The sequence below is a fragment of the Staurois parvus genome, unplaced genomic scaffold, assembly GCF_062004578.1.
Source record: "Staurois parvus isolate SC_StPar_1 unplaced genomic scaffold, SC_StPar_1.0 ptg000068l, whole genome shotgun sequence".
Classification (NCBI taxonomy): domain Eukaryota; kingdom Metazoa; phylum Chordata; class Amphibia; order Anura; family Ranidae; genus Staurois; species Staurois parvus.
In genome coordinates, this window is record NW_028317864.1 from 10217193 (window position 1) to 10244777 (window position 27585).

Genomic DNA, 27585 nt, shown 5'->3' on the forward strand with positions numbered 1-27585 from the left:
GCTGCAAGAAGAAAAAAGCATTTCCTCTGTCTCTCTTACCCCATTGTTCACTTAGAGTATACATTGTAACTTTGTTGGTAAGTGATAGAGCAGTGGTTCTCAACCTGTGGGTCGCGACCCCTTTGGGGGTCGAACGACCATTTCACAGGGGTTGCCTAAGACCATCGGAAAACACATATTTCCGATGGGTAAAGAGCAGCTGCTGTGTAGAAAGCAGCTTCTGTGTTGAAAGCAGCTACTGTGCAGAAAGCAGCTACTGTGTAGAAAGCAGCTACTGTGTTGAAAGCAGCTGCTGTGCAGAAAGCAGCTGCTGTGTTGAAAGCAGCTACTGTGCAGAAAGCAGCTACTGTGCAGAAAGCAGCTACTGTGTAGAAAGCAGCTACTGTGTTGAAAGCAGCTACTGTGTTGAAAGCAGCAGTATTGGAGGTAAAACGACACTTCATGAATTATAATTACTGGGTAAATAATTATAGGGTTGGGGGTCACCACAACATGAGGAACCGTATTAAAGGGTCGCGGCATTAGGAAGGTTGAGAACCACTGTGATAGAGGCTGCAGAAGGAGGATAATGTGTCAGAAATTTGTAAACATAGCCAAGAACTACATAGGCACCATAATTTATATGACTGTCATCACTGAGCAAGCATCTCAGTCCAGGAAGTAGATGCTGATCCTGGATGATGCTTAGATGAAAACGACACCACATTTCTGGTTTAGAAAAGCAGATAAATTGTGATCTCTGTGAGAAGTAATGAACACCTAAAGTGTAAAACGTAGCATGCATGCACCTGATGTGAGCATTATAGCTGATGCTAGGTCCACCTTAAAAGTCTGAAAATTCAGCTGCTATGATGTGAAGCATAGAATACCTGGCTTGGAGCTCCAGGGATCGTTGTTTTCCAGACACTAGAAAGGTTCTTGTCAGATTAGGGCTGCTGCTGTGTTTGAGCTGAAATGGAAACAAAGGAAAACAATAAATCATTTGTCAATTATTCTTGATCAATCGATCTTGTCTCTAAATATCACCCAAACCGTACTCTCCGCTCCTCCCAAGACCTCCTACTCTCTAGCTCCCTTGTCTCCTCCTACCATGCTCGTGTCCAGGATTTCTCAAGGACTTCTCCCATCCTCTGGAACTCCCTACCCCAATCTATCAGACTATCGCCTACTGTGCTCACTTTTAGGTGATCTCTGAAAACCTCTCTTTAGGGAAGCCTACCCCGCCTCCAGCTAATACTGGAATCCTCTACTCTTCCAAACACTCCATCCCCTACAGTTATTTACCTTTTGTACCACTATCCCCTCCCTCCTAGATTGTAAGCTCCAAGGATCATGCCCTCTAATCCCTCTTGTATTGAACTGTATTGTTACTGTATTGTCTCCCTCCAAAATGTAAAGCGCTGAGCGAACTGTCGGCGCTATATAAATCCTGTATAATAATAATAAGTATTACAAACCAACTCCTTTTTTTTTCTGTAACTTTGGCTTAAAAAGGTTATGTGCTACTTGTCATACTTGTCACTCACCTCCATCCCATCCACATCAATCCTGGCTCGCACACTGTACTTCTGACCAATCAGACGCAGTTTTGGGACACAATAGAGTAGGCGGTCATTGAACTGTAAAACAAATACAGTATGTAGTCTGCCCATTTACTATGGTGCTAATTGGGGGTCATTGATTGTTTTATCACATAGGTAAATAGTTACATAGTTAGTCTGGCTGAAAAAAGACAAAAGTCCATCCAGTTCAACCATTAAAAAAAAAAAAGGTTCTAATTCTATACCCACATTTGATCCATTCCAGAGGAAGGCAAAAAAACCCCCAGCAAAGCATGATCCAATTTGCTCCTGCAGGGAAAAAAATTCCTTCCTGATCCCCTGAGAGGCAATCAGATATTCCCTGGATCAACTTTACCTATAAATGTACAGCAAAACACAGATGTCTTACTATACATATACAATAGCAATTCTCAATCAGGGGTCTGTGAAACCCTTGGGTTCCTCTCAGGGGTGGACTGACCATTTGGAAACTCGGGTCAGTAGGGGACCCCATGAGATGCCCCTGGTACCTTTTTCATAGGATTTTTTGAGTTTGGGCAAGGACACAGGGCCCCATGATCCCCTATTGCCCTGGGGCCCCATGAGTTGTCAGTCCGCCCCTGGTTCCTCTAGAGCAGTGGTTCTCAACCTTTCTAATGCCGCGACCCCTTAATACAGTTCCTCATGTTGTGGTGACCCCCAACCATAAAATTATTTTCATTGCTACTTCATAACTGTAATTTTGCAGTGGGGGGGAGTAGTGCCCCATCGTTGGTGTCAGTGGGGGGGGGAGTAGTGCCCCATCGTTGGTGTCAGTGGGGGGGGAGTAGTGCCCCATCGTTGGTGTCAGTGGGGGGGGGAGTAGTGCCCCATCGTTGGTGTCAGTGGGGGGGGGAGTAGTGCCCCATCGTTGGTGTCAGTGGGGGGGGGAGTAGTGCCCCATCGTTGGTGTCAGTGGGGGGGGGAGTAGTGCCCCATCGTTGGTGTCAGTGGGGGGGGGAGTAGTGCCCCATCGTTGGTGTCAGTGGGGGGGGGAGTAGTGCCCCATCGTTGGTGTCAGTGGGGGGGGGAGTAGTGCCCCATCGTTGGTGTCAGTGGGGGGGGGAGTAGTGCCCCATCGTTGGTGTCAGTGGGGGGGGGAGTAGTGCCCCATCGTTGGTGTCAGTGGGGGGGGGAGTAGTGCCCCATCGTTGGTGTCAGTGGGGGGGGGAGTAGTGCCCCATCGTTGGTGTCAGTGGGGGGGGGAGTAGTGCCCCATCGTTGGTGTCAGTGGGGGGGGGAGTAGTGCCCCATCGTTGGTGTCAGTGGGGGGGGGAGTAGTGCCCCATCGTTGGTGTCAGTGGGGGGGGGAGTAGTGCCCCATCGTTGGTGTCAGTGGGGGGGGGAGTAGTGCCCCATCGTTGGTGTCAGTGGGGGGGGGAGTAGTGCCCCATCGTTGGTGTCAGTGGGGGGGGGAGTAGTGCCCCATCGTTGGTGTCAGTGGGGGGGGGAGTAGTGCCCCATCGTTGGTGTCAGTGGGGGGGGGAGTAGTGCCCCATCGTTGGTGTCAGTGGGGGGGGGAGTAGTGCCCCATCGTTGGTGTCAGTGGGGGGGGGAGTAGTGCCCCATCGTTGGTGTCAGTGGGGGGGGGAGTAGTGCCCCATCGTTGGTGTCAGTGGGGGGGGGAGTAGTGCCCCATCGTTGGTGTCAGTGGGGGGGGGAGTAGTGCCCCATCGTTGGTGTCAGTGGGGGGGGGAGTAGTGCCCCATCGTTGGTGTCAGTGGGGGGGGAGTAGTGCCCCATCGTTGGTGTCAGGGGGGGGGGGGAAATAGTGCCCCATCGTTGGTGTCAGTGGGGGGAGGAATAGTGCCCCATCGTTGGTGTCAGTGGGGGGAGGAGTAGTGCCCCATCGTTGGTGTCAGTGGGGGGGGGAGTAGTGCCCCATCGTTGGTGTCAGTGGGGGGGGGAGTAGTGCCCCATCGTTGGTGTCAGTGGGGGGGGGAGTAGTGCCCCATCGTTGGTGTCAGTGGGGGGGGGAGTAGTGCCCCATCGTTGGTGTCAGTGGGGGGGGGAGTAGTGCCCCATCGTTGGTGTCAGTGGGGGGGGAGTAGTGCCCCATCGTTGGTGTCAGGGGGGGGGGGGAAATAGTGCCCCATCGTTGGTGTCAGTGGGGGGAGGAATAGTGCCCCATCGTTGGTGTCAGTGGGGGGAGGAATAGTGCCCCATCGTTGGTGTCAGTGGGGGGAGGAATAGTGCCCCATCGTTGGTGTCAGTGGGGGGAGGAATAGTGCCCCATCGTTGGTGTCAGTGGGGGGAGGAATAGTGCCCCATCGTTGGTGTCAGTGGGGGGAGGAATAGTGCCCCATCGTTGGTGTCAGTGGGGGGAGGAATAGTGCCCCATCGTTGGTGTCAGTGGGGGGAGGAATAGTGCCCCATCGTTGGTGTCAGTGGGGGAGGAATAGTGCCCCATCGTTGGTGTCAGTGGGGGGAGGAATAGTGCCCCATCGTTGGTGTCAGTGGGGGGAGGAATAGTGCCCCATCGTTGGTGTCAGTGGGGGGAGGAATAGTGCCCCATCGTTGGTGTCAGTGGGGGGAGGAATAGTGCCCCATCGTTGGTGTCAGTGGGGGGAGGAATAGTGCCCCATCGTTGGTGTCAGTGGGGGGAGGAATAGTGCCCCATCGTTGGTGTCAGTGGGGGGAGGAATAGTGCCCCATCGTTGGTGTCAGTGGGGGGAGGAATAGTGCCCCATCGTTGGTGTCAGTGGGGGGAGGAATAGTGCCCCATCGTTGGTGTCAGTGGGGGGAGGAATAGTGCCCCATCGTTGGTATTAGTGACACAAATGATGGGGCACTATTCCTCCCACTGACACCAATGATACTTACCTTGCTGACCCCTGCTCCAGCCTGGGCTCGCTCTCTCACTTACCTGTCAGCTGTCTTCCTTCTCTGGCCTCTCCTCTTCACTCGCTCCCTCGGTCTTCTTTGATGTACGCGCGCTGCCGCTTGGCTCCTCCTCTCCAAGCTCCACCTCCTCGCCGGTGATTGGCCGCCTGTGTGCCTCTCCTGAGCTACAGTTCCGGTGGCCAATCAGCGGCGAGGAGGCGGAGCTGCTGAGCGATCCCGGAGGTGTGGCCGGGTGACAGCAGCGTATCATCCCGCCCACACATCGCCGGAGACTGCAGCGGTGTCTCGGTTCCTAAGACCATCGGAAATATGTGTTTTCCGATGGTCTTAGGCGACCCCTGGGAAATGGTCGTTCGACCCCCAAAGGGGTCGCGACCCCCAGGTTGAGAACCGCTGCTCTAGAGGTTTCAAGGGGTTCCTTGTGCTATAGCTGATTGACCTCTCATCTGATGCCTGCATATTTTCAGAGCCAATGTCACAGCAGGACACCAACAATCTTTTTATCTTACAGGAACATTAACCCCAGGCAAAAGACAAAAAGATCAGGGCAGTCTCCCCAGCTGCCTTTCTGTCTTATCTCATAATACAGACGGTGTGAGCTTAGTGACATGCATCTGCACGGATGTCACAGCCGGATGACACAGCCACTGCTCCCAACAGACAAAAAGTGAAGATTTACTATAATATCAGAACATTTAGAAATGTTAACTGTGCCTAAGCAGTACCCTAAAAGAACCTGAAAAATTGCACTGCATTTCCTGCACCTATGAGTTGCTATAGGGGCACTTGTGTGGGGTCAATGGCTCCGTGTCCTGCTCTCTGCTCACAGGATTTGATTGACAGCAGCAGGAGCTCTTGCTGCTACTCAGGCTCCTGTGAGAACAGGGGAGAGAAGGGCAGCGCCACTGCAGAAGGGCACAGCCCTGAATTAACATTGGGCTCAGGTAAGTATTTCAGGGGGGCTGGGGGAGCTGACATTGAAAGTTTTTTTTACCTTAATGCAGAGAATACATTAAGGTAAAAAAAATTACCTTTACAACCACTTTAACCCCCCCGGTAACGGTCAAGCCCGAATTTGAAATTGTGCGACTTACAGTGAAGTTGCACGATTTCACAGTTGGGTGAGATCCCAATTTCAGGTGCCATTTGCAAGACATCTGAGTGGCTAAATGGTTAGCACTTCTACCTGGCAGTACTAGGGTCATTGGTTCGAATCCCAACCATGCCACCACCTGCCTGGAGTTTGCATGTTCTCCCTGTGCCTGCGTGGATTTCCTCTGGGTACACTGGTTTCCTCCCACACTCCAAAGACATGCTGGTAGGTGAATTGAATCCTGTCTAAAATTGGGCCGTGTATGTATGAATGTGAATTAGGGACCTTAGATTGTACACCCCTTGAGGGTTAGGGACTGATGTGAATGTACAATATATATGTAAAGTGCTGCGTAAATTGATGGTGCTATATAAGTACCTGTAATAAATAAATAAATGTCTATGCATATCGCACCAAAAGTAGTAAATGTACTACTTTAGAAATTGGTGGGGCTCTGACCAAGCCAGAACCACACCGATTTGACCCCTCTAATTGTGGACAATAGGGTGCGACTTGGCATATGATTTGTAAGTCGCACCGATACGACCATGGTGTTAATAAACTGTATAAAGCCATTGAATATAAAGCTCCTGCCAAAACATATTCTTGAACCAGACCTTGTAATATTTTATATTGCATTGATCCTTTGTGCACCCACATACAGCATCATGCATATGTGATTAGCCATTTCAGGTAAAGGCTGGAAATACAAGAAAGGATGTAAGCTGTATGTAAACACATATTTCTTCAGAAATCGATTTATATGTCAAAAACATCCAGTTGTGAAAAGCTGCAGAAAATTACCAGAATGAGGTATCTGTCCTGGGTGGTACCATTCTTTGCAGACAGTTTCAGGATGTGTCCCTCTTTCATGAGCTCATTAGTGGGGCTGACAATATCCTCTTCACCACCTAACAGCTCATAGACTTTGAGGAGTTTATGCATCCTCTCCTGCAGGATTAAAAAAAATGAACAAATTACCCTGAATAACAAAATGTTCAATAATAAAATGACCAAATAAATGTCTAGAAAAGAGTGAGATTTTTCGTTATTACCATTTTCCTGATGGCTGCATTTGAGTGTTCAGCTGCTGTCGCTATTAGGTCCAAAGACTCTGAAAGATCAAAATGTACGGTACATTGTTAGAGGAACATAGTTCTCTATAAGAGTGGCATTATTCCCATTTTCTACTGACCCTCAACAAATTGGTTTTAGTAGAGGTTCCCAGAGATCAGAACATTATTTCAAGGGTTCCTCTGCAACAAAAAGGTTGAGAAAGGCTGATCCATTCTATTCAATTAAAAAAATAAAGTTTTGGCTTCAGATATACTTTTCCCAGCCGGTCTGCCTAATAATGTAGCTGGCGAGTGTGTGTTATAAATAGAATATGTGGAAAAGGTGACCTTTTTGTACGATAATACAATTTTTTGGTTGGTTGGTCATGGGAAAGAGATTCAGACAGTGGCCGAGTCCTGTCCTACATGATTTGTAATGCAATAATCCTGGACAATACATTTTTCCTGCACTATCTTCTCCACCGACAGCATCACCTACTCTCTGCATCTCTGCGGTCTCTGGAATCCTCCGGCAGTTTCTGGAGATAATCCTTCAGAAGCAGTTCATAACGAGGGATTCGCTGGACAGGCTCCAGCATGTGGTGCTGTAATGTCAGGTTACCGCAGGCCTCCTCCTTCTGAAACACAATGAAAAGATATGCTAAGGAAGGAATGTATAAACACCTGGCCTTTAAACATTGTCTACAGCTATGTCTATCATTATTTTTCCTGCCAAGCTGCTTTATAAAAAAAATTGCAAAACAAAGGGCCGGTGATACTTGTATACAGAGAAAAAGGGGCCCCAAGTTCTGGATCGGGGCCCCTTTCTGTCCAACAAAATCACTTATTTCAGCTGCCAATATCACTTAATTAGCTGATGATGATATTGTTGCAAATCATTTTTTTTCTATGGGTTTGTAACAATATTGGCCCTGGGCAGTGTTACTTGCATTCTTTTATGTTTATAAACAGATGTTTTTCATCGCCTTTTTGCTATCTGAAAAAAAATGTATTTTACAAATAAACAAGTAAAGCTGAACTATAGGCACAGATGAAAAACAACCCCAATTGTCTCATTTCTGATATACAAAAAAAATCTATAAAAATCTATTGTTTAACCATTTGCCGCCCGCCCTATGGCCGAATGGCGGGTGGCAAATGTCATCAGCGTTCCCGGTGGACGCCATATGGCGTCCTCCCGCACATGCGCAGATTGCGCTCCTGCAGAGCGGCGCAGCGGCGCGATCGGTCACCGGCCGTGTACCTCGGACACGGCCGATGACAGATCTGAGTATTGGCCCCGTTGCCGGTACCATGTGACCTGCTGTGACCAATCACAGCAAGTCACATGACAGTTGTATACAATGGATGGCTTCATTCATGCCATCCATTGTATACTACTACCTAGCTGTGAATGGTCACAGCTAATCACATGCACATGTCATGTGATTAGCTGTGGCCAAATCACAGCTAAGCACAAAAAAAAAAAAAAAAAAAACCCTGAATGAATTGATGTCATTCAGGTAAATGCTTGCTTATAGCAAAGTAATTCTTTGCTATAAGCAAATTGTGTAAAAAAAAAAATACTGATCACTTCCCCAAAGTAGTACAATGCTACTATGGTAACATTGTACTACTTTGGTAATAGTGAAATATGAAAAAAAAATTTGATAAAAAATAATAATAACAAAAAAATATATATATAATTTTTTTTTTCATACGGTCACCAGTCAGTGTCCCTGATCACCGCCATGCCAGTTATATGATGACGCTGTACTGCACTGGTGACAGTATGTAAAAAAAAAAATAGTGAAACAAATTTTTTAAATTTTTTCATTTTCCGAAAAATTATGACAAAAAAAATACAACTTCAAAAAACTCGCCATGCCTCTTATGAAATACGTCGGACTGTCTACTCTGCAAAAAGGGGTCATTTGGGGGATATCTGTACTATTCTGACATTCTTGGACCTCAAGAAATTAGATCAGCTGTCAGTACTTCAGGATTGATCAATATTCAGATCTATACCATAGTTTGTGAACTCTATAACTTTCCTACAAACTAAATAATACATCCTAATTTGGGTTATTTTCACCAAAGACATGTAGCAGAATACATCTCGGCCTAAATTTATGAAGAACAATTATTTATTTGCAAACTTTTATAACAGAAACAAAGAAAAACGTGTTTTTTTCAAAATTTTTGGTCTTTTTTTGTTAATTTAGCAAAAAATAAAAACCCCAGCAGTGATTAAATGCCACCAAAAGAAAGCTCTAGTTGTGTGAAGAAAATGATAAAATTTTAGTTTGGGTACAATGTTGTATGACCGTGCAATTGTCATTCAAAGTGTGAGAGCGCTGAAACCTGAAAACTGGCCTGGGCAGGAAGGTGTAAAATTGCCCGGTATTGAATTGGTTAAACAGACCCTGTAACTTGCAAAAAAAAAAAAAAATGTTTAAACATTTTGCTGCCAGAACTTTTTTTGTTTTTTTTTGCACGTGTGTTTAACCCCTTGCCCTCCAGAGGATTTACCCCCCTTCCTGACCAGACCATTTTTTGAGATACATTGCTGCATTACTTAAACTGACAAATGCGTGGTCATGCAACGCTGTACGTACATAAATTAAATTAAATGATGTACTTTTTCCCCACAAATAGAGCTTTCTTTCGGTGGTATTTGATCGCCTGTGTGTTTTAATTTTTTGTGCTACGCAGCGCTTTACATATATATTGTACATTCACATCAGTCCCTAACCCTCAAGGGGCATACAATCTAAGGTCCCTAACTCACATACACATACTAAGGCCAATTTGGACAAGATCCAATTAACCTTCCAGCATGTCTTTTGGAGTGTGGGAGGAAACCATATCCAGTATTTCTGCTATAGGGTGGCGGGGAAGCGGTTAAAATGGAACTAGAGGCAAAATATTTTTCTTAGTTTTGGATAGTAGTATGTGCTACTTTCCCGGGCTGCCCCGTCCCCGCCCCTCTTCCCTATTTATGAGGCTCATCCATCTGTTTGGGATCGGTCTTGAAGAAGGAGTTCTGTGCATGCTCTGAAACGCGTCAACGCCCCCACGCTCACGTCACTTCCGGTTTGCGTTCCACCTGGACAACGTGCGTTCCTGGAAGAGTGGTGGCCATCTTGGCCCCTCATCCTGAGCTCCCCCTGCAGCTGCGGGCCGGCACAGTGGGATGTTACACAGTGGATAGAGCCCCGCACTTTGATGGATTATTAAGGGCCTGTTATTTCTTTCACTTTGTAAGTGTTTTTAGCCGTTCTTATTAAAGCCACTTTTGGAGTTACTGCACTTAGAAGCGCCTTCTTGTCTCATCTCTTCTCCACTCGGTTTGCTTCATACTCTCAGAAGTGCTGCCCAGTGCATGTTTCTACAACCTACTACTGGCTGTCATCTCCTCATCCACAGTCTCCTCCACAGATGCGCCCTGTGAATATTTCCTAACATTACTTACTGTCACTATGAAGTGTCCCTTGTGCTGATGGCTGTTGCTTTAGTTGAAATCTGAAGTCCTCTGACCGCCCTCCCGCTATCAAGAGTGCGGACTATGCCCACCCTTTTTACCCCCTGCTCCTTTCATAAAAACTGAACCATAGCTTCCATGATTGAAAAGCGATCTATGAATGGAGGAGGTGGCGCAGGCAGGCCAGACAACGTACCTGCGCATCGCTGGCTTGCTTCTGGGTTTGGGGCGTGTATGTACGCACCCCCTGCCGACACGGCAATGCCAATGACTTTAGCTGAATTGAGCTGATTTCCTGTGGCCAAACACACCGTGAGTTCTGTGTTTACAAAAACGCAAAACTCTGTATACTTTGAACAGCAAGCTGTCTGTTTCTTCTCCTTGCAAAGCAGGGAGAAAAAACAGCCAGATAGTAAAGTAAAAGCAGCACATATTATAGTAATATATTGGGCAGCACAGTGGCTAAATGGTTAGCACTTCCACCTGGCAGTACTAGGGCCATTGGTTTGAATCCCAGCCACGGCACCTCCTGCCAGGAGTTTGCATGTTCTCCCTGTGCCTGCGTAGGTTTACTCTGGTTTCCTCCCACACTCCAAAGACATGCTGGTAGGTTAATTAGATCCTGTCTAAATTGGCCCTTGTATATGAATGTGAGTTAGGGACCTTAGACTGTACACCCCTTGAAGGTTAGGGACTGATGTGAATGTACAATATATATGTAAAGCGCTGCATAAATTGACGGCGCTATATAAGTACCTGAAATAAATAAATAAAATCTGCCCATCCTCGATCCCATAGATCAGGGGTGTCAAGTCCCATCATTCCCCTGCCTTTGGGAGTCTTGCTTGTAACTGTCAATCTTGCAATACCTCATGGGACTTTTAGTTTGGCAAAACCTGGAGGGCCGCCAGTTTGACACCCGTGCCATAGTTCGTTGCTCATTCAATTAAAAATTGGAATGAACCCTGTCTATAAAATGTCATCATAAATCCAAGAGTTTCTCCTCAGCTAAAATCTTGTAGGACAGCTGATGGTTTTATGGTTATTATTATTGCTATTATAATTATAACCTTTATCCAAAACACTGGTCACTTGTAGTATAATGATTATGCTGACAGCTCTTGTCAGGAATGGACTTGCCAGTGGTGGTGGGACTCACCTGCCTTGTGGGCTGCAGTACCAGGGCTGGCCAGCGGGTGCTCTCAGCAACCAGAGGCTCACTCCTGCAATGAGCCATCACCTGAAGCTGATTACAACAGGTGTATTTAAGGAATGGCCAGGCCTGTGATCAGGGCCTTGGTGTATGTTTCCCATGAGCCCCTGTACCTGCATCCTGTCTGCTTCCTGCCTGATCCAGATTCTGCTTCGATCCCTGACTCTGCATGAACTCCGCCTGTCCTGACCTCAGCTATTCCTGACTACTCTTCGGCCTGCTCCTTGTGCCCTGCCTGCCCGTTTGCTACCGACCCGGCCTGCCCGACTACGCTTAGTATTGTTTCTATTGTTATCTGTTGGAGGTTTGGGTTGGTTTGTTTGCACTGGGTTGTTGTTTAGTCTTGCACTGCGTCTATGTTTTGTTTAGTCTTAATAAATTGCCTTATTCACACTATACCTGAAGTCTGCGTTTCCCTGTGTCAGTCCACACATTTCTGGTCATACCCGGATCCCTAACAGCTCTCCTGCCGTCTGTCCTTTATTTAGGTATATTTATGTTAAGATCAATGACATGCATGTGTTGTAGTTGACACTGCAAGCTGCTACAGAGAGAGAGATAGCCTGAGGACCCCATCAAAATTTTGCAGTGGGTCCCCATGATTCAAGGAACAAGCTGACCAGAGGAGACACCAGTAAGTATAAGGGGTGAACTGCTGCTGCTATTTCACTGTCCAGTCACAGGTTAGGAGCAGAACAGTTACCTGATTCTATTGCTTAGCTGGGCCAATCCTGGCTGTGCTGTGAGGCTGTGTAAATCCCAGGACTGGATTGACAAACTACAAATCTTTTTGCAGGCAAAACAGCTTCCATATATGCAATTCATCTGTGTACAGTATTTGGCTGTTTGCTTGGAGTTCAGATTTAACGTAGGGTATTTTTGTATTATTTAAAAGCAAACCTCGTACTTAGAAATCCCAGAACTCACTCAGCACTTGCTGACTACTCCTACAGATTAGAAATCCAGGGCACCATGTCTTAGCATTAGGGAGGGGGGGTGTCTCTTCCCTGACGCATTCAGCTGTGTGCTTGTAATCTAATATCCTCTGGTGAAGGTCTGTACACAACACTGGCTAGTCTGGTCTAAACACAGCATAGTAGTATACTAACCTTCTGAAATCCTGAAGCACTACACTGATTTGCCCCCTGCTGGCGGCAGGTAAGCATTAGTGAAACCATACTTACCTGACTAAAGGAAACCAGGGATGGGTCCTGGAACACAGGAATATATCACCGCTGCTTGGATTGTGGTCACTTTGAAGGAGGTGACAGTACAGTTTTGAAGTACTCAGGGGTTCTCACTCGTGCAGGGTGAGGGGTTCTGGGGTCATCTAGCTAAATTTAAAAACAGATATGGAGTTTTCCCGGGATTGTTAGGTCCTCATATGGGACTCGGAATTTGGAGGCTCAGGGAGACTTTGGGTCTGAAATCATGACTACAGCTACTGCGCTCCTGAAAAGGTTAACCCACCTGCAAGAGAGGGCTGAAAAGAGCAGAAAGGAGACAGCGGGTATCTGTGCGGTGTTAAGTGGAAGAGGACACAGTTGTGAGAAGATTGAGGACTATCTGGCTACTGAGACACTCTCATGGCTCCTGTGGCCTTTTACTGGACCTCAAAGCAGGCAGGAACGAAACTCTGGTGTGGGACTAGTATACTGGCAGTGAGCCGTTGTGTTAATTGCTCTATACCAGAATTATGGACTGTTTTTGTTTGGTTTGCTGTTTTTGGAAAACAAAAATTAAAGACTGTTTGCTTTTACAAGCGGCGGGCTAGTTTTCTGCAAATGTGTGTAATATGTTTAAACATAATACGTAAATGAAAAAAATTCTAAACCCCAAAAACAAAAATGTAGTATATTGCAGCTTAACATTACTTAGATGTGGGGGATGCCTCAGTTTTCTTCTACCAGCCTTTTCCTTTCTTATCTGGAGGTCCTGCATATAACATACTTCCGTCTCTTTGTGGCTATGCTCATTTCTCCACTGTATCTACTGAGGGAGTCACGGTTGTCACCACAGGATCTTCATACATGTCTGCCTCTGTTCATCTCCACTACATGGGGGATTGATGGAGGTAGCAGTAAAAAAGATATAATTGTATTTGTGACCCCTCCGCGGTTCAGCGGTCTTGTAAATGAACAGTTCCTGACGTCAGTGCGCTCATTGCATGCTCCACAGACAGGAACAGAACCAGGGGCGGACTGACCATTTGGAAACTCAGGCACTGCCTGAGGGTCCAGGGTCAGTAGAGGGCCCCATGAGATGCCCCTGGTACCTTTTTCATAGGCTTTTTTGAGTTTGGGCAAGGATACAGGGGCCCCATGATCCCCTATTGCCCGGGGGCCCCATGAGTTGTCAGTCCGCCCCTGATTCAGACACTTCCTGGTATGGGGTGACAACATTCTGACCCTGTTTTCCAGTTGTTCTCCGCATTGTCACACTCATTCCTGAATGAGACTACAAGTGGCTGTGCCAATGCACAATGCAGGTCTATCTTCATCTAGTGATGGGCATCTGCCGCTGAAGTGACACAGGAAATGGCATAAAGAGTCTGCAGAGGATCATCTGATTCCAAAAAAAATAAGAAAAAAAACAGGAAAACCAATATTTATAGGACAAACTATTGGAATTGTTTATAATAATAATATAAGGATACAGGGGCCCCATGATACCCTATTGCCTGGGGGCCCCATGAGTTGTCAGTCCACCCCTGAACAGAACACTGTTGAACCGTGGTGGAGCGCAGTTTTCTGAAGGATCTTTGGGTCAGGTTAGTATGAGCTTAGTCCTCACCCCTTGAAAAAACGAGCAGCTGATCCATGGAGTGGGGGCACAGCCCCATTGCATGGTGAAATTTTTTTTTACTGGAATTCTGCTTTAAGTTTCAGATTTCTCTGGGCCACATACTTCATAAGAAGAGTTAGTTCTGCCTTGTGTGCACCCTTAAGGTTCAAAGCTTTCAGTGACAGCATTATCTTTAAACCACAGTCCCAGTGGGGCTTCTAGTCATAGAAGTTATATACATCACATTTCCTGCACAGCTCTAGTAAAGATTTCAAATAAAGTATTTGATGATTATAGACTATATAGACATCTCTGAAATATACCAAGTAATCATGGGAAGATGGCGCCTATCCTTTATCATGTTTGGTTCCTGCTATAATAAATATCACAGAAGTAGGCAATTGCAGCACTTCAGCTGTGATGAAACTACAAATCCCATCATTCCTCTGCCTCTGATATGCATGTGGCTGTTAGAGTCTTGTAGTGCCTCGTGGGATTTGTAGTTTCACCACAGCTGGAATGTCAAGGTTGCTGATCATGTAATTTCTCAGGTTACCCAACTTGACATGGCTAATTTTAGAGTGAAGGTCTTGGGAATAAAAAACATATTCAGTAGTCTCTCCAATACAGGCACAATTCCCCATGTTTTGTGCACAGAAAAATACTTGTAGATTTTGTCAGAAATCCATTGAGATGTTAACTTTCTGCTTCAGCTGAGTCATCCCTGGCCTGTTTTCAGCGGGACTACAGAACACCTCCCCTTTATGTCATAGTGAGAGGTGTTCTGGAGATCAGCAAAACAGAACTAGGTGGGGTGGACAGCACCACTTGGGATTTCAATGCAGAGGAGGCTCTGTTTTGGAAGTTAGTAGCACACTGGTTTTAAAGCGCTGATGTTGGCGCTATATAAATCCTGTATAATAATAATAATTTCTGGCTGTAATAATAGGTACTGTATTTTTCTGTACTTGCGGAGTTTAAAGAGACAAAACATGAGGAAGTGTGCATGCATTGCAAAGATGTATTGTATACATTTAAAAAAAAAAATGAAAATCCAAAATTAAAGTCCAACTCCAGGCAGATAAAATATTATTCCTTGCTGTGGGGCTGTGCTCACACTGCAAGTATTAATACAGCCCATGGCAACAAGTATGGAATCACCACTCTTGGAAAATGTTCAATCGATTGTTTAATTGTGTTTAAAAGAAAAACTAATCACAGACATACCTCAAAACTATTTTCATTTCACATTCCAACCTTCTGGCTTTAAGAAACACTTAAAAAAATAAAAAGAAAGTTGCAACTGTTTTTGCTGATCAGAGGAAAAAAATATGGAATCACTCAATTCTGAAGAAACTTTTATGGAATCATGAAAAAAAAAACTGCAGTACACCACCTCTGGCTCTTATAACAGCTTGAATTCGTTGAGGCATGGATTTAATAATCGATTCGATTGTTTAATTGTGTTTAAAATAAAAACTAATTACAGACATACCTCAAAACTATTTTCATTTCACATTCCAACCTTCTGGCTTTAAGAAACACTTAAAAAAATAAAAAGAAAGTTGCAACTGTTTTTGCTGATCAAACAGAGGAAAAAATATGGAATCACTCAAATCTGAGGAAACTTTTATGGAATCATGAAAAAAAAAAAACACTGCAGTACACCACCTCTGGCTCTTGTAACAGCTTGAATTCTCTGAGGCATGGATTTAACTATCGACGAACAGTATTCTTCATCAATCCAGCTCCAACTTTCTCTTATTGCAGTTGCCAGATCAGCTTTGCAGGTTGGAGCCTTGTCATGGACCGTTTTCTTTCATCTCCACCATAGATTTTCAATTGGATTGAGGGCCAGACTATTTGTAGGCCATTCCAATGACATTATAAGTCTTTCTTGAAGGAAAGTTTTCACGGCTTTTGCCCTATGGCAGGATCAGGGGCGGACTGACCATTTGGAAACTCGAGCACTGCCCGAGGGCCCGGAGTCAGTAGGGGGCCCCATGAGATGCCCCTGGTACCTTTTTCATAGGCTTTTTAGAGTTTGGGCAAGGACACAGGGGCCCCATGATCCCCTATTGCCCGGGGTCCCCATGAGTTGTCAGTCCGTCCCTGGGCAGGATGCATTATCATCCTGAAAAATGATGTCATCATCACCAAACACCCTTTCAATTAATGGAATAACAAAAGTGTCCAAATCTTGTGCATTTATTGAAGATGTAATGACTGTCATCTCCCCCGTACCTTTACCTGACATGCAACCCCATATCATCAATGATTGTGGAAATTTGCATGCTGTCTTCAGGCAGTTGTCTTTCTACATTTCATCGGAACGGCACCAAACAAAAGTTCCAGCATCATCACCCTGCCCAATGCAGATTTGTGATTCATCACTGAATATCACTTTCATCCAGTCATCCACAGTCCATGATTGCTTTTCTTTAGCCCACTGTAACCTTTTTTTTCTGTTTAGGTGTTAATGATGGTTTTCGTTTAGGTTTTCTGTATGTAAATCCCATTTCCTTTAGGCGATGTCTTACAGTTTGGTCACAGACATTGACTCCAGTTTCTGCCCATTTGTTCCTCATTTGGTTTGTTGCGCATTTTCTGTTTTCAAGGCATATTGCTTTAGGTTTTCTATCTTGATGCTTTGATGTCTTCCTTGGCCTACCAGTACGCTTCCCTTTTATAACCTTCCCATTTGATTTGTACTTGGTCCAGATTATAGACACAGCAGACTGGGAACAACCAACATCTTTTTCAACATTCCGTGATGATTTACATTCTTGAAGAAGTTTTATAATCCTCTCCTTTGTTTCAGCTGACATCTCCCGTGTTGGAGCCATGATTCATGTCAATCAGCTTGGTGCAACATCTCACCAAGTTGTGCAAGCACTCTTCTGTAACTGCAGACTAATTAGCAGATGTAATCTGATGCAGATGTTTGTTCTAGAACTGCAAAGTACACGGTAATTGCATAATATTTTCTTCAGAATTGAGTGATTCCACATTTTTTTCCTCTGCTTGATCTGCAAAAACAGTTGCAATTGACTACAGTTTTCTTTCTTTTTAATTTGTTTAAGTGTTTCTTAAAGCCAGAAGGTTGGAATGTTAAATGAAAATAGTTTTGAGGCATGATTGTTTTTTTTTCTACACAATTAAATTAACATTTTCCAAGAGTGGTCACTCCATTCTTTGTGTCATGGGTTGTAGCTCGTGTTGTCTAGGGAAGAGGAGAACCAGTTATACTTACCTGATCCTCTGCACCCTGGCAGTCAGTGTTCCCCCATGATCCATGGACTGTCTCTTGGCGTCCTCATGTCCAGAGCAGGGCTATGGACCCTGCTCTGGTCTTGATGTCGTCAGGGAGGATGGGGGTACAGAAGCTGAAGGGACCGGTCTAGTTGCAGGTAAGGAGCCGAGGATCAGGTACGTATATCTTCTTTTATTGTTCCTTTAAATGAGCAATGAGTGCAGGCACCGCTCCACTGCAATGGATCATTTTTTTTACATGGGACATATGCTACCTAAACCTAGAAGTATCAGGTCTTTCTAATGGTGACAAATAGCAAAGAAGCTAAGCGAAGGTGAGTATATGCTGCTGCAGCGACCAGCACAGAAGAGAAAGTCTGGCTTTGCCACACATGGGCAAAGCAGAGGTGGACTTCAGAGACTTCTTTTCAGTGTGGCCCTCTGTGTCATTTGAATGTGCCTTGCCTGCTTTATAACCAGCAAAGGTGAGAGATTTCATATACGCTATGAAAGAGAAAACAATATCACACCCTTAGTGACACTGACATTTTATTTTATTTTTTTAAATCATTAGTAATACCTCATCTGGAATATGCAATTCAGTTTTGGGCACCAATTCACAAAAAGAACATTGGGGAACTGGAGAAAATACAGAGAAGGGCAACCAAACTGATACGAGGCATGGAGGAGCTCAGCTATGAGGAAAGATTAGAGGAACTGAATTTATTCTCTCTTGAGAAGAGGAGATTAAGGGGGGATATGATCAACATGTATAATACATAAGGGGGGATATGATCACCCTGAATAATACATAAGGGGGGATATGATCTCCATATATAATACATAAGGGGGGATATGATCAACATGTATAATACATAAGGGGGGATATGATCTCCATGTATAATACATAAGGGAGATATGATCTCCATGTATAATACATAAGGGGGGATACGATCTCCATGTATAATACATAAGGGGGGATATGATCTCCATGTATAATACATAAGGGGGGATACCATCTCCATGTATAATACATAAGGGGGGATATGATCTCCATGTATAATACATAAGGGGGGATACGATCTCCATGTATAATACATAAGGGGGATATGATCTCCATGTATAATACATAAGGGGGGATATGATCTCCATATATAATACATAAGGGGGGATATGATCAAAATGTATAATACATAAGGGGGGATATGATCTCCATGTATAATACATAAGGGGGATATGATCTCCATGTATAATACATAAGGGGGGATATGATCACCATGTATAATACATAAGGGGGGATATGATCTCCATGTATAATACATAAGGGGGGATATGATCACCATATATAATACATAAGGGGGGATATGATCGCCATGTATAATACATAAGGGGGGATATGATCTCCATGTATAATACATAAGGGGGGATATGATCACCATGTATAATACATAAGGAGGGATGTGATCTCCATGTATAATACATAAGGGGGGATATGATCTCCATGTATAATACATAAGGGGGATATGATCTCCATGTATAATACATAAGGGGGGATATGATCTCCATGTATAATACATAAGGGGGGATATGATCACCATGTATAATACATAAGGAGGGATGTGATCTCCATGTATAATACATAAGGGGGATATGATCTCCATGTATAATACATAAGGGGGGATATGATCTCCATGTATAATACATAAGGGGGATATGATCTCCAAGTATAATACATAAGGGGGGATATGATCACCATGTATAATACATAAGGGGGATTTGATCACCATGTATAATACATAAGGGGGGATATGATCTCCATGTATAATACATAAGAGGGGATATGATCTCCATGTATAATACATAAGGGGGGATATGATCTCCATGTATAATACATAAGAGGGGATATGATCTCCATGTATAATACATAAGAGGGGATATGATCTCCATGTATAATACATAAGGGGGGATATGATCTCCATGTATAATACATAAGGGGGGATATGATCTCCATGTATAATACATAAGGGGGATATGATCTCCATGTATAATACATAAGGGGGATATGATTTCCATGTATAATACATAAGGGGGATATGATCTCCATGTATAATACATAAGGAGGGATATGATGTCCATGTATAATACATAAGGGGGGATATGATATCCATGTATAATACATAAGGGGGGATATGATCTCCATGTATAATGCATAAGGGGGGATATGATCTCCATGTATAAATACATCAGTGGTCCGTATAGTGAACTCGGTGTAGAGCTAATCACCCTGAAGTCATCACAGAGGACAAGGGGGCACTCTTTACGTCTGGAGGAAAATAAATTTAATCTCCAAACACGGAAAGGTTTCTTCACAGTGAGAGCTGTGAAAATGTGGAATAGACTTCCTCAAGAGTTGGTTCTGGCCATCTCAGTGGATTGCTTCAAAAAAGTCCTGGATTCTTTCTTAGATACACAGAATATAACTGGTTACTAATATTTATAGGTAAAGTTGATCCAGGGAATATCCGATTGCCTCTCAGGGGATCAGGAAGGAATTTTTTTCCCTGCAGGAGCAAATTGAAACATGCTTTGCTTGTTTTTTTTTTTTGCCTTCCTCTGGATCAACTGTGGGTGTAGGATTATAACTTTTTTTTTTTTCTATGGTTGAACTGGATGGACTTTTGTCCTTTTTCAGCCAGACTAACTATGTAACTATAACCCAGAACTGTGAACTTCAGTGCTGTGTCAGTGACTGCGGTTTATGAGCTTGCTGGAATTCAGCCCCACCTATCTCTGTGTTGGAAACCAGCTCACACAGCTCTCACTCTCTAATTAAGCTAAACACAGGTAATGTTTAATTGATCGACATGTAAAATTTCTGCAGACAGTCGCACAGTATGAAGCTGACTGATTACTGGTCTGCTAAGAAAATCTATCCCTGGGCGATTCAGTTATATGGGTTAAGAGGAAGTTCAGAAACTCAGTTCCTTTACTGAGGAGCCAGAAATTCCTTTTCCATCTCCAATCTCAGCATCTGGTAATTATTGGTCATAAAAATAAATAGGAAAAAAACAACTACCTAGAGTCTGAGCCATTTTAACCCCATGGAGGCAAAACTCTGATTGCTGGAATTAAAGGAATATTCCACCTTTTTAAAGAGGAACTAAACCCTCTTCACCAGGGGCGGACTGAAAACTCATGGGGCCCCCGGGCAATAGGGGATCATGGGGCCCCTGTGTCCTTGCCCAAACTCAAAAAAGCCTATGAAAAAGATACCAAGGGCATCTCATGGGGCCCCCTACTGACCCCGGGCCCTCGGGCAGTGCCGGAGTTTCCAAATGGTCAGTCCGCCCCTGCTCTTCACATTAACTGTTTTCAATCCTTGTGCTGCTAGCATTATTAAATAGATAGGAAGGTATATTATATTTACTTGTTTAAAACTTTTTTTTTTTACCTTTCTTCAGTTGCTTCCTGGTTTCTGGTCTAGGTCAAAATGTTGTCATACATTCCAGGGGTCTTCATGGACAATTTTTATTTTTATTTATCAGCTTGCATGCCTGAACTAAGGGCAAATGGATTCCAGGAAGTAAAAACTACATGAATCAATTGCCCTTACTAAAGATGGCTGTGGCTAAAAATGCTTGGAAGGAATTTGTTTCAAAGTGATTTCTCAACAAACTAAAACATGGAAGGGTGAGTTTGGTTTGAATATTAAAAATAAAAATTGTGTTTTTTTCCAATCATGGAAACACAAGTGGTGTTCTGTACAATGTACATAGTTGTCCCAGAAATCCTGTTTCCTGTTCAGGTATCTGCCTTTCTACAATTCCCAAATGATAAACATACAAATGCGAACAAAGCGAAAGAGTCATAAATGCCTTAGTTGTTCGTTTTACTGTCACAAAAATAATCCAACCCGTTTTGGGGGAAATAACGCACCCCCTTCATGAAGACTCAGAATAGAGTAAGGATTTGAATTAACTCAAAGGAATCCTTAACCAAATGGACCTTTTTTTAATCTGGTTCAAAACCTCCTTTTGGGAATGATAACACTTTAATCAGAAGTAGAACTGGCGCCCATTTGTATGTCTGACCTTTGAGTTGCTTCCAGTTACTAATTGAGGGAGGCCTGGGTATTTGAGAGCTGCCTCACCAAAGCCCGTGTACTTGTTTGAAGATTAGCTTGCATTTGTACCACGAAAATAAGCATTGAAATCCCAGAACCTCTTAAATCTTCCAATCTCAGCCAGTGGGCTGATTGGGAAAAAGCAAATGGAGTAATCTTCCCTGTTGCATTATTGTATTCTGACAGCAGGGACTTCTCCGCTGTCAGAATATAATGATCTGCGCTGCAGGCAACTGATTGAATGAACGTTTTCCAATGGTCCAATTCAACAGACGTTGATTGTCAGACTGACTTCTGTCCAGGGGCAGACTGATAACTCATGGGGCCCCCGGGCAATAGGGGATCATGGGGCCCCTGTGTCCTTGCCCAAACTCAAAAAAGCCTATGAAAAAGGTACCAGGGGCATCTCAAGGGTCCCCCTACTGACCCCGGGCCCTCGGGCAGTGCCCGAGTTTCCAAATGGTCAGTCCGCCAATGCTTCTGTCAAGTGGGAATGGCCATGGACAGAATTAGCAGGAACGGCGGCCATAGATGGACCGAAATACCTACTATCAATGCTGAACAAGTTGAATTTCAATCTATCTATGGCCGGCTTAAGCCTAACTAATTAACTATTAAGAATTTGTAAAGATGTTTGTTAAAATCATACAATATGTATAACAGACCTAGTGACACATTTTTTCCTCTCGAAAAAAAAGAGAAGATGCTTTTTTAAATCTCTACTTGGCCCAACCCATACTGCTGATTGCCAAAGGTGTAGTATTTAGAACATCTGCCATGAGTTTTATTGAGTGGGCAGCTAAGAAGCTTTATGGCTACCATCAGTTGCCTAAGCTAGATGGCTTTATTTGAACATCACAACCCATCCATGGAAACTGAGAGGTGTTCAGTGCGGGCTATGCTGCTCAGACGCACTCCTTTCTTGGAAACCCACTGAAAATGGGATTCTGCTGACAAATGGCCATAACCTAACAGCTTGAAGCATAGTTGTGCCTTTTGTGGACTAATAAGTTTTCTGGAAAGATTTCCTACCTGCACCTCCTGGATGATGCTCTTGAACTGGGATGAGCGCTCTGTCCATGTGTTCACAAGCTCCATTGCTCTGTCAAAGTTTTTCACATACTCGCCATACATCTTGAGGAAGGGAGCTAGCTTTTGCAGGATGTCCCCAATCCGAGGATTGGAATCCCTAAAGGGAGTAAACAAAGTCTTTATTCAAATAGAATATGGCAGTACAACTGTCTCTCCTACGGGCACCAGCACTAATTACACTTAATTAATACACTACATTATTACACTAATTACACTAAATTTCTATTGACTGTGACAGTTTTATCTTAACATGTCAGAGGTCCCCTTTAGGTGGGATGGAGTACAGCCTGGTGTGGATATCCCTCTATGGACAAGTCAAGATTGCCGCCGGACCTCCGTGATCCGGCGGTGTGACATCACGGCGTTCGGCTCCTCCTTAACGTGTTTCGTACCAACGTACGTTGTCAAAAGGGGTGGCGGCCATCTTGAATTTCCATCTGGTCAGTGCACTAGGCAGCTTTATGGTGCATCTTTATTTGCTTCTACCCACGGATGTTCTAATATTTTATTACCTTCACCATTGCACAATAAATCTTTGCGTTTACCAAGTGCTACACTATGGGCATCCTTCTTTTTTGCTCTGTACCGAGCCTTTAATCTCCAGGATCCCAGGTGCAAACCCCAGTGTCCATAGAGGGATATCCACACCAGGCTGCACACCATCCCACCTAAAGGGGACCTCTGGCTGACTTCTAACCACCCCAGGCTCCAGAGGAGAGATTTCCAGACTGGGCTGTATTCGATCCCATCTATAGGGGATTTTGGGCAGACTACAGTATATTCATACACTGCGCATTTAAAATGCGCATCCTGTGAGTGTGCATTTTTACCAAACACCGCACGTCACTGGAATATCTGCTTGATACTACTGGGATAACAAGATTAGTTCACATCTGCATTTCTTGCACTTTATTGGGACTGTTTTATTCATATATCTGGTCATTATATATCTGGACATTATTAATATGGTGATCATTGACTAACTATTTATTAAGCATTATTTGTGATAATTAAGTACGCTATTTAAGCATTTTATTATAGTAATATTCAGCTATTTATCCAGTTTTTATTATTAGCACTGCACTTTTTACAATTGTATCAGTTTTAGAAGGTATACGGTTCCTTTCAGTGTATCAGCTGCTTCCACTATTAAGCGCTCGCTGAGTCCCGTTTTATTTTATCTTAACATGTACTTCCACTTTTGCAGTCAATTGGGATGGCGCTTATTTTATATTTGTTACATATCCCCATTCACATAGCATAACTTAAAAAAATTGCAGCTTAAGTTTTCTGGATGCTTTATTCTAGACCCGTTAGCAAGGAAAAATCCTGCATAGTTCTCTTTGCTTATGAGGGGGCTGGGCAGGTGTATTTGCCATATTTAACCCTGTCTGACCAGGCAGATCTTCACTATTAATTGTATCTGAAATTGAACACTGTCTGTCCTAACAAAGGATTAGCCCATAATACACACTATCTGCAGTGACAGATGTTTTACTGTATTGTAAAACGTTTATCACAAGGGCACACAGGAAACAATTGCTCTTTATGTGTCCCATTCACACTGCAACACAGGCTAGGCATTTTTATTGCAGGGCACTGTACAGAATCGCATGGCACTGTACGGCAGCGCAGCGCATTGCAGTGCTGTATAGCGCCATGAATGAAGTGTATGTTTTGCATATTTCAAATTAAGTTTGTACAAAACAAAAAAAGGGAGCTGTGTGATGAGCTCCACACTGCCCCCTACTGCAGCCAACAGTGGCGTCGATAGCTGTTCACTACAGTGTGAACTCAGCTTGAAGGTTTAGGGGCTCGGCGCATTGCATTTAATGTTAAAAAAGACAAGTCTTGGGACAGACTCACTCTGACAATGTTAAAAAAAACAAGTGTCAACCATGACACTTTCTTCTGGGAAATGTCCAAAAGGTAAGAAATATTTTTAAAAAGCTTTTTCCTGAGCCAGCATGGCAGGATACAAGTGGTAGTATGCTGCCATAGATTGGCGCCAGGAGAGGAACATTTTGACATATATGTAATACAATTTTCCATTTTCCTGGCACCAACATGGCAGCATACTACCACATGGATGCTGCCATGGATTGATGCCAATAAAACAGATTATAGTAAGTATTTATTTTTTGTACGCATGCTATGTGAATTGGAACAGATGAAAACCTACAGCACGGTTTTCTCAAACTTGACTGCAAAAGTGGAAATGTGCTTAAAGTGCCTTATGTTCATGATAAGCAGATTGGCTCATGCTATTATCATGTGATTCCTAACACAAAACAATTAGTGGCATGGCAGTAATGGTAGAACTTAGAACTATAGCAGTGAGGCTTCATCCTGGTCCTAACATGTCCTGAAAGCACCAGGCGGCTCATTATTCTTTCCCCCTTTAAAGGCAAAACATCAATGTGCTCCACTTCCATCTGAAAACCAGGAGTAAAAAAATCTGTGATAATCATTAAAAGATCTTTAATTCCAAATTAATATGTGGTTGGTAGATGCCAATATGATAAACTCTAACTCTAGAAATATTTCATAAACTCCATTACTGGGGACATATACAAATATATATTTATAAATAACATGATATAATAATATAATATAATAGGACACTCCATTTTTTGTGCATGATATATATACAGTGGGGATCGAAAGTTTGGGCACCCCAGCTAAAAATTTGTATTAATGTGCATAAAGAAGCCAAGGAAAGATGGAAAAATCTCCAAAAGGCAATTTTAACCTCATCGGTCCACAGAACTTGTTTCAAAAATGCATCAGGCTTGTCTATATGTTCATTTGCAAAGTTGAAACGATGATTTTTGTGGTGAGGACGTAGAAGAGGTTTTCTTCTGATGACTCTTCCATGAAGACCATATTTGTACAAGTATCTCTTTATAGTGGAATAGTGTACCACAACTCCAGTGTCTGCCAGATCTTTCTGGAGGGATCGTGCAGTCAAACGTGGGTTTTGAATTGTTTTTCTCACAATCCTGCGAGCTGTTCTGTCTGATATTTTTCTTGGTCTTCCAGATCTTGCTTTAACTTCCACTGTTCCTGATGACTGTCATTTCTTAATTACATTCCGAACAGAGGATATTGACATCTGAAAATGCTTTGCTATCTTCTTATAGCCTTCTCCAGCTTTGTGAGCGTCAACTATTTTCAGTTTCAGTTTTCTAGACAACTGCTTAGAACAGCGGTTCTCAACCTGGGGGTCGCGACCCCTTTGGGGGTCGAACGACGCTTCCACAGGGGTCGCCTAAGACCATCGGAAAACACATATTTCCGATGGTCTTAGGAACCGAGACACCGCTCCTCGCCGCCGCCGCCGCCGTCTCCAGGTGTGGGCGGGATGACATGCCGCCCCTGTCATCTGGACACACCTCGAGATCAATCCTTGCCTGTGATTGGCCGCCGGCACTGTAGCTCAGGAGAGGCACACAGGCGGCCAATCACTGGCAAGGAGGTGGAGCTTGGAGAGGAGGAGCCGAGCGGCACCGCGAAGATGGAGCGAGTGAAGAGGAGGAGAGCGGCCGGAGAAGGAAGACAGCTGACAGGTAAGTGTGTACCATGGGAGAGGGAGGGAGCGAGCGAGCCCAGGCTGGAGCAGGGGTCAGCAAGGTAAGTATCATTGGTGTCAGTGGGAATAGTGCCCCATCATTGGTGTCACTAATACCAATAATGGGGCACTATTCCTCCCACTGACACCAACGATGGGGCACTATTCCTCCCACTGACACCAACGATGGGGCACTATTCCTCCCACTGACACCAACGATGGGGCACTATTCCTCCCCCAAGTGACACCAACGATGGGGCACTATTCCTCCCCCACTGACACCAAGGATGGGGCACGATTCCTCCCCCCACTGACACCAAGGATGGGGCACGATTCCTCCCCCCACTGACACCAACGATGGGGCAGGATTCCTCCCCCCACTGACACCAAGGATGGGGCAGTATTCCTCCCCCCACTGACACCAAGGATGGGGCAGTATTCCTCCCCCCACTGACACCAAGGATGGGGCAGTATTCCTCCCCCCACTGACACCAAGGATGGGGCACTATTCCTCCCCCCACTGACACCAAGGATGGGGCACTATTCCTCCCCCCACTGACACCAAGGATGGGGCACTATTCCTCCCCCCACTGACACCAAGGATGGGGCACTATTCCTCCCCCCACTGACACCAAGGATGGGGCACTATTCCTCCCCCCACTGACACCAAGGATGGGGCACTATTCCTCCCCCCACTGACACCAAGGATGGGGCACTATTCCTCCCCCCACTGACACCAAGGATGGGGCACTATTCCTCCCCCCACTGACACCAACGATGGGGCACTATTCCTCCCCCCACTGACACCAACGATGGGGCACTATTCCTCCCCCAAGTGACACCAACGATGGGGCACTATTCCTCCCCCACTGACACCAAGGATGGGGCACGATTCCTCCCCCCACTGACACCAAGGATGGGGCACAATTCCTCCCCCCACTGACACCAAGGATGGGGCAGTATTCCTCCCCCCACTGACACCTATGATGGGGCACTATTCCTCCCCCCACTGACACCAACGATGGGGCACTATTCCCCCCACTGACACCTACGATGGGGCACTATTCCTCCCCCCACTGACACCAATGATGGGGCACTATTCCTCCTCCCACTGACACCTATGATGGGGCACTATTCCTCCCACTGATACCAATGATGGGGCACTATTCCTCCCACCGACACCAATGATGGGGCACTATTCCTCCCACTGACACCTATGATGGGGCACTATTCCTCCCACCGACACCAATGATGGGGCACTATTCCTCCCACCGATACCAATGATGGAGCACTATTCCTTCCACTGACACCAATGATGAGGCACTATTCCTCCTACTGACACCAATGATGAGGCACTATTCCTCCCACTGATACCAATGATGGGACACTATTCCTCCCACTGATACCAATGATGGGGCACTATTCCTCCCACTGATACCAATGATGGGGCACTATTCCTCCCACTGACACCAATGATGGGGCACTATTCCTCCC

General features: G+C 44.7%; 1 protein-coding gene across 2 annotated transcripts in view; it reads right to left on the bottom strand.

Moving 5' to 3' along the window:
* Positions 1-27585, bottom strand: part of FGD1 (FYVE, RhoGEF and PH domain containing 1) — a 275027-nt gene that overhangs the window by 14966 nt on the left and 232476 nt on the right. For both annotated transcript variants that reach the window (XM_089669145.1, XM_089669146.1), the window contains exons 7-12: positions 22461-22617; positions 7072-7210; positions 6573-6631; positions 6322-6468; positions 1527-1619; positions 870-949 (exon numbers count right to left, since the gene is read on the bottom strand). In XM_089669145.1, the coding sequence (XP_089525271.1) occupies positions 870-949; positions 1527-1619; positions 6322-6468; positions 6573-6631; positions 7072-7210; positions 22461-22617 (675 nt within the window). The remainder of the gene's footprint in view (positions 1-869; positions 950-1526; positions 1620-6321; positions 6469-6572; positions 6632-7071; positions 7211-22460; positions 22618-27585) is intronic.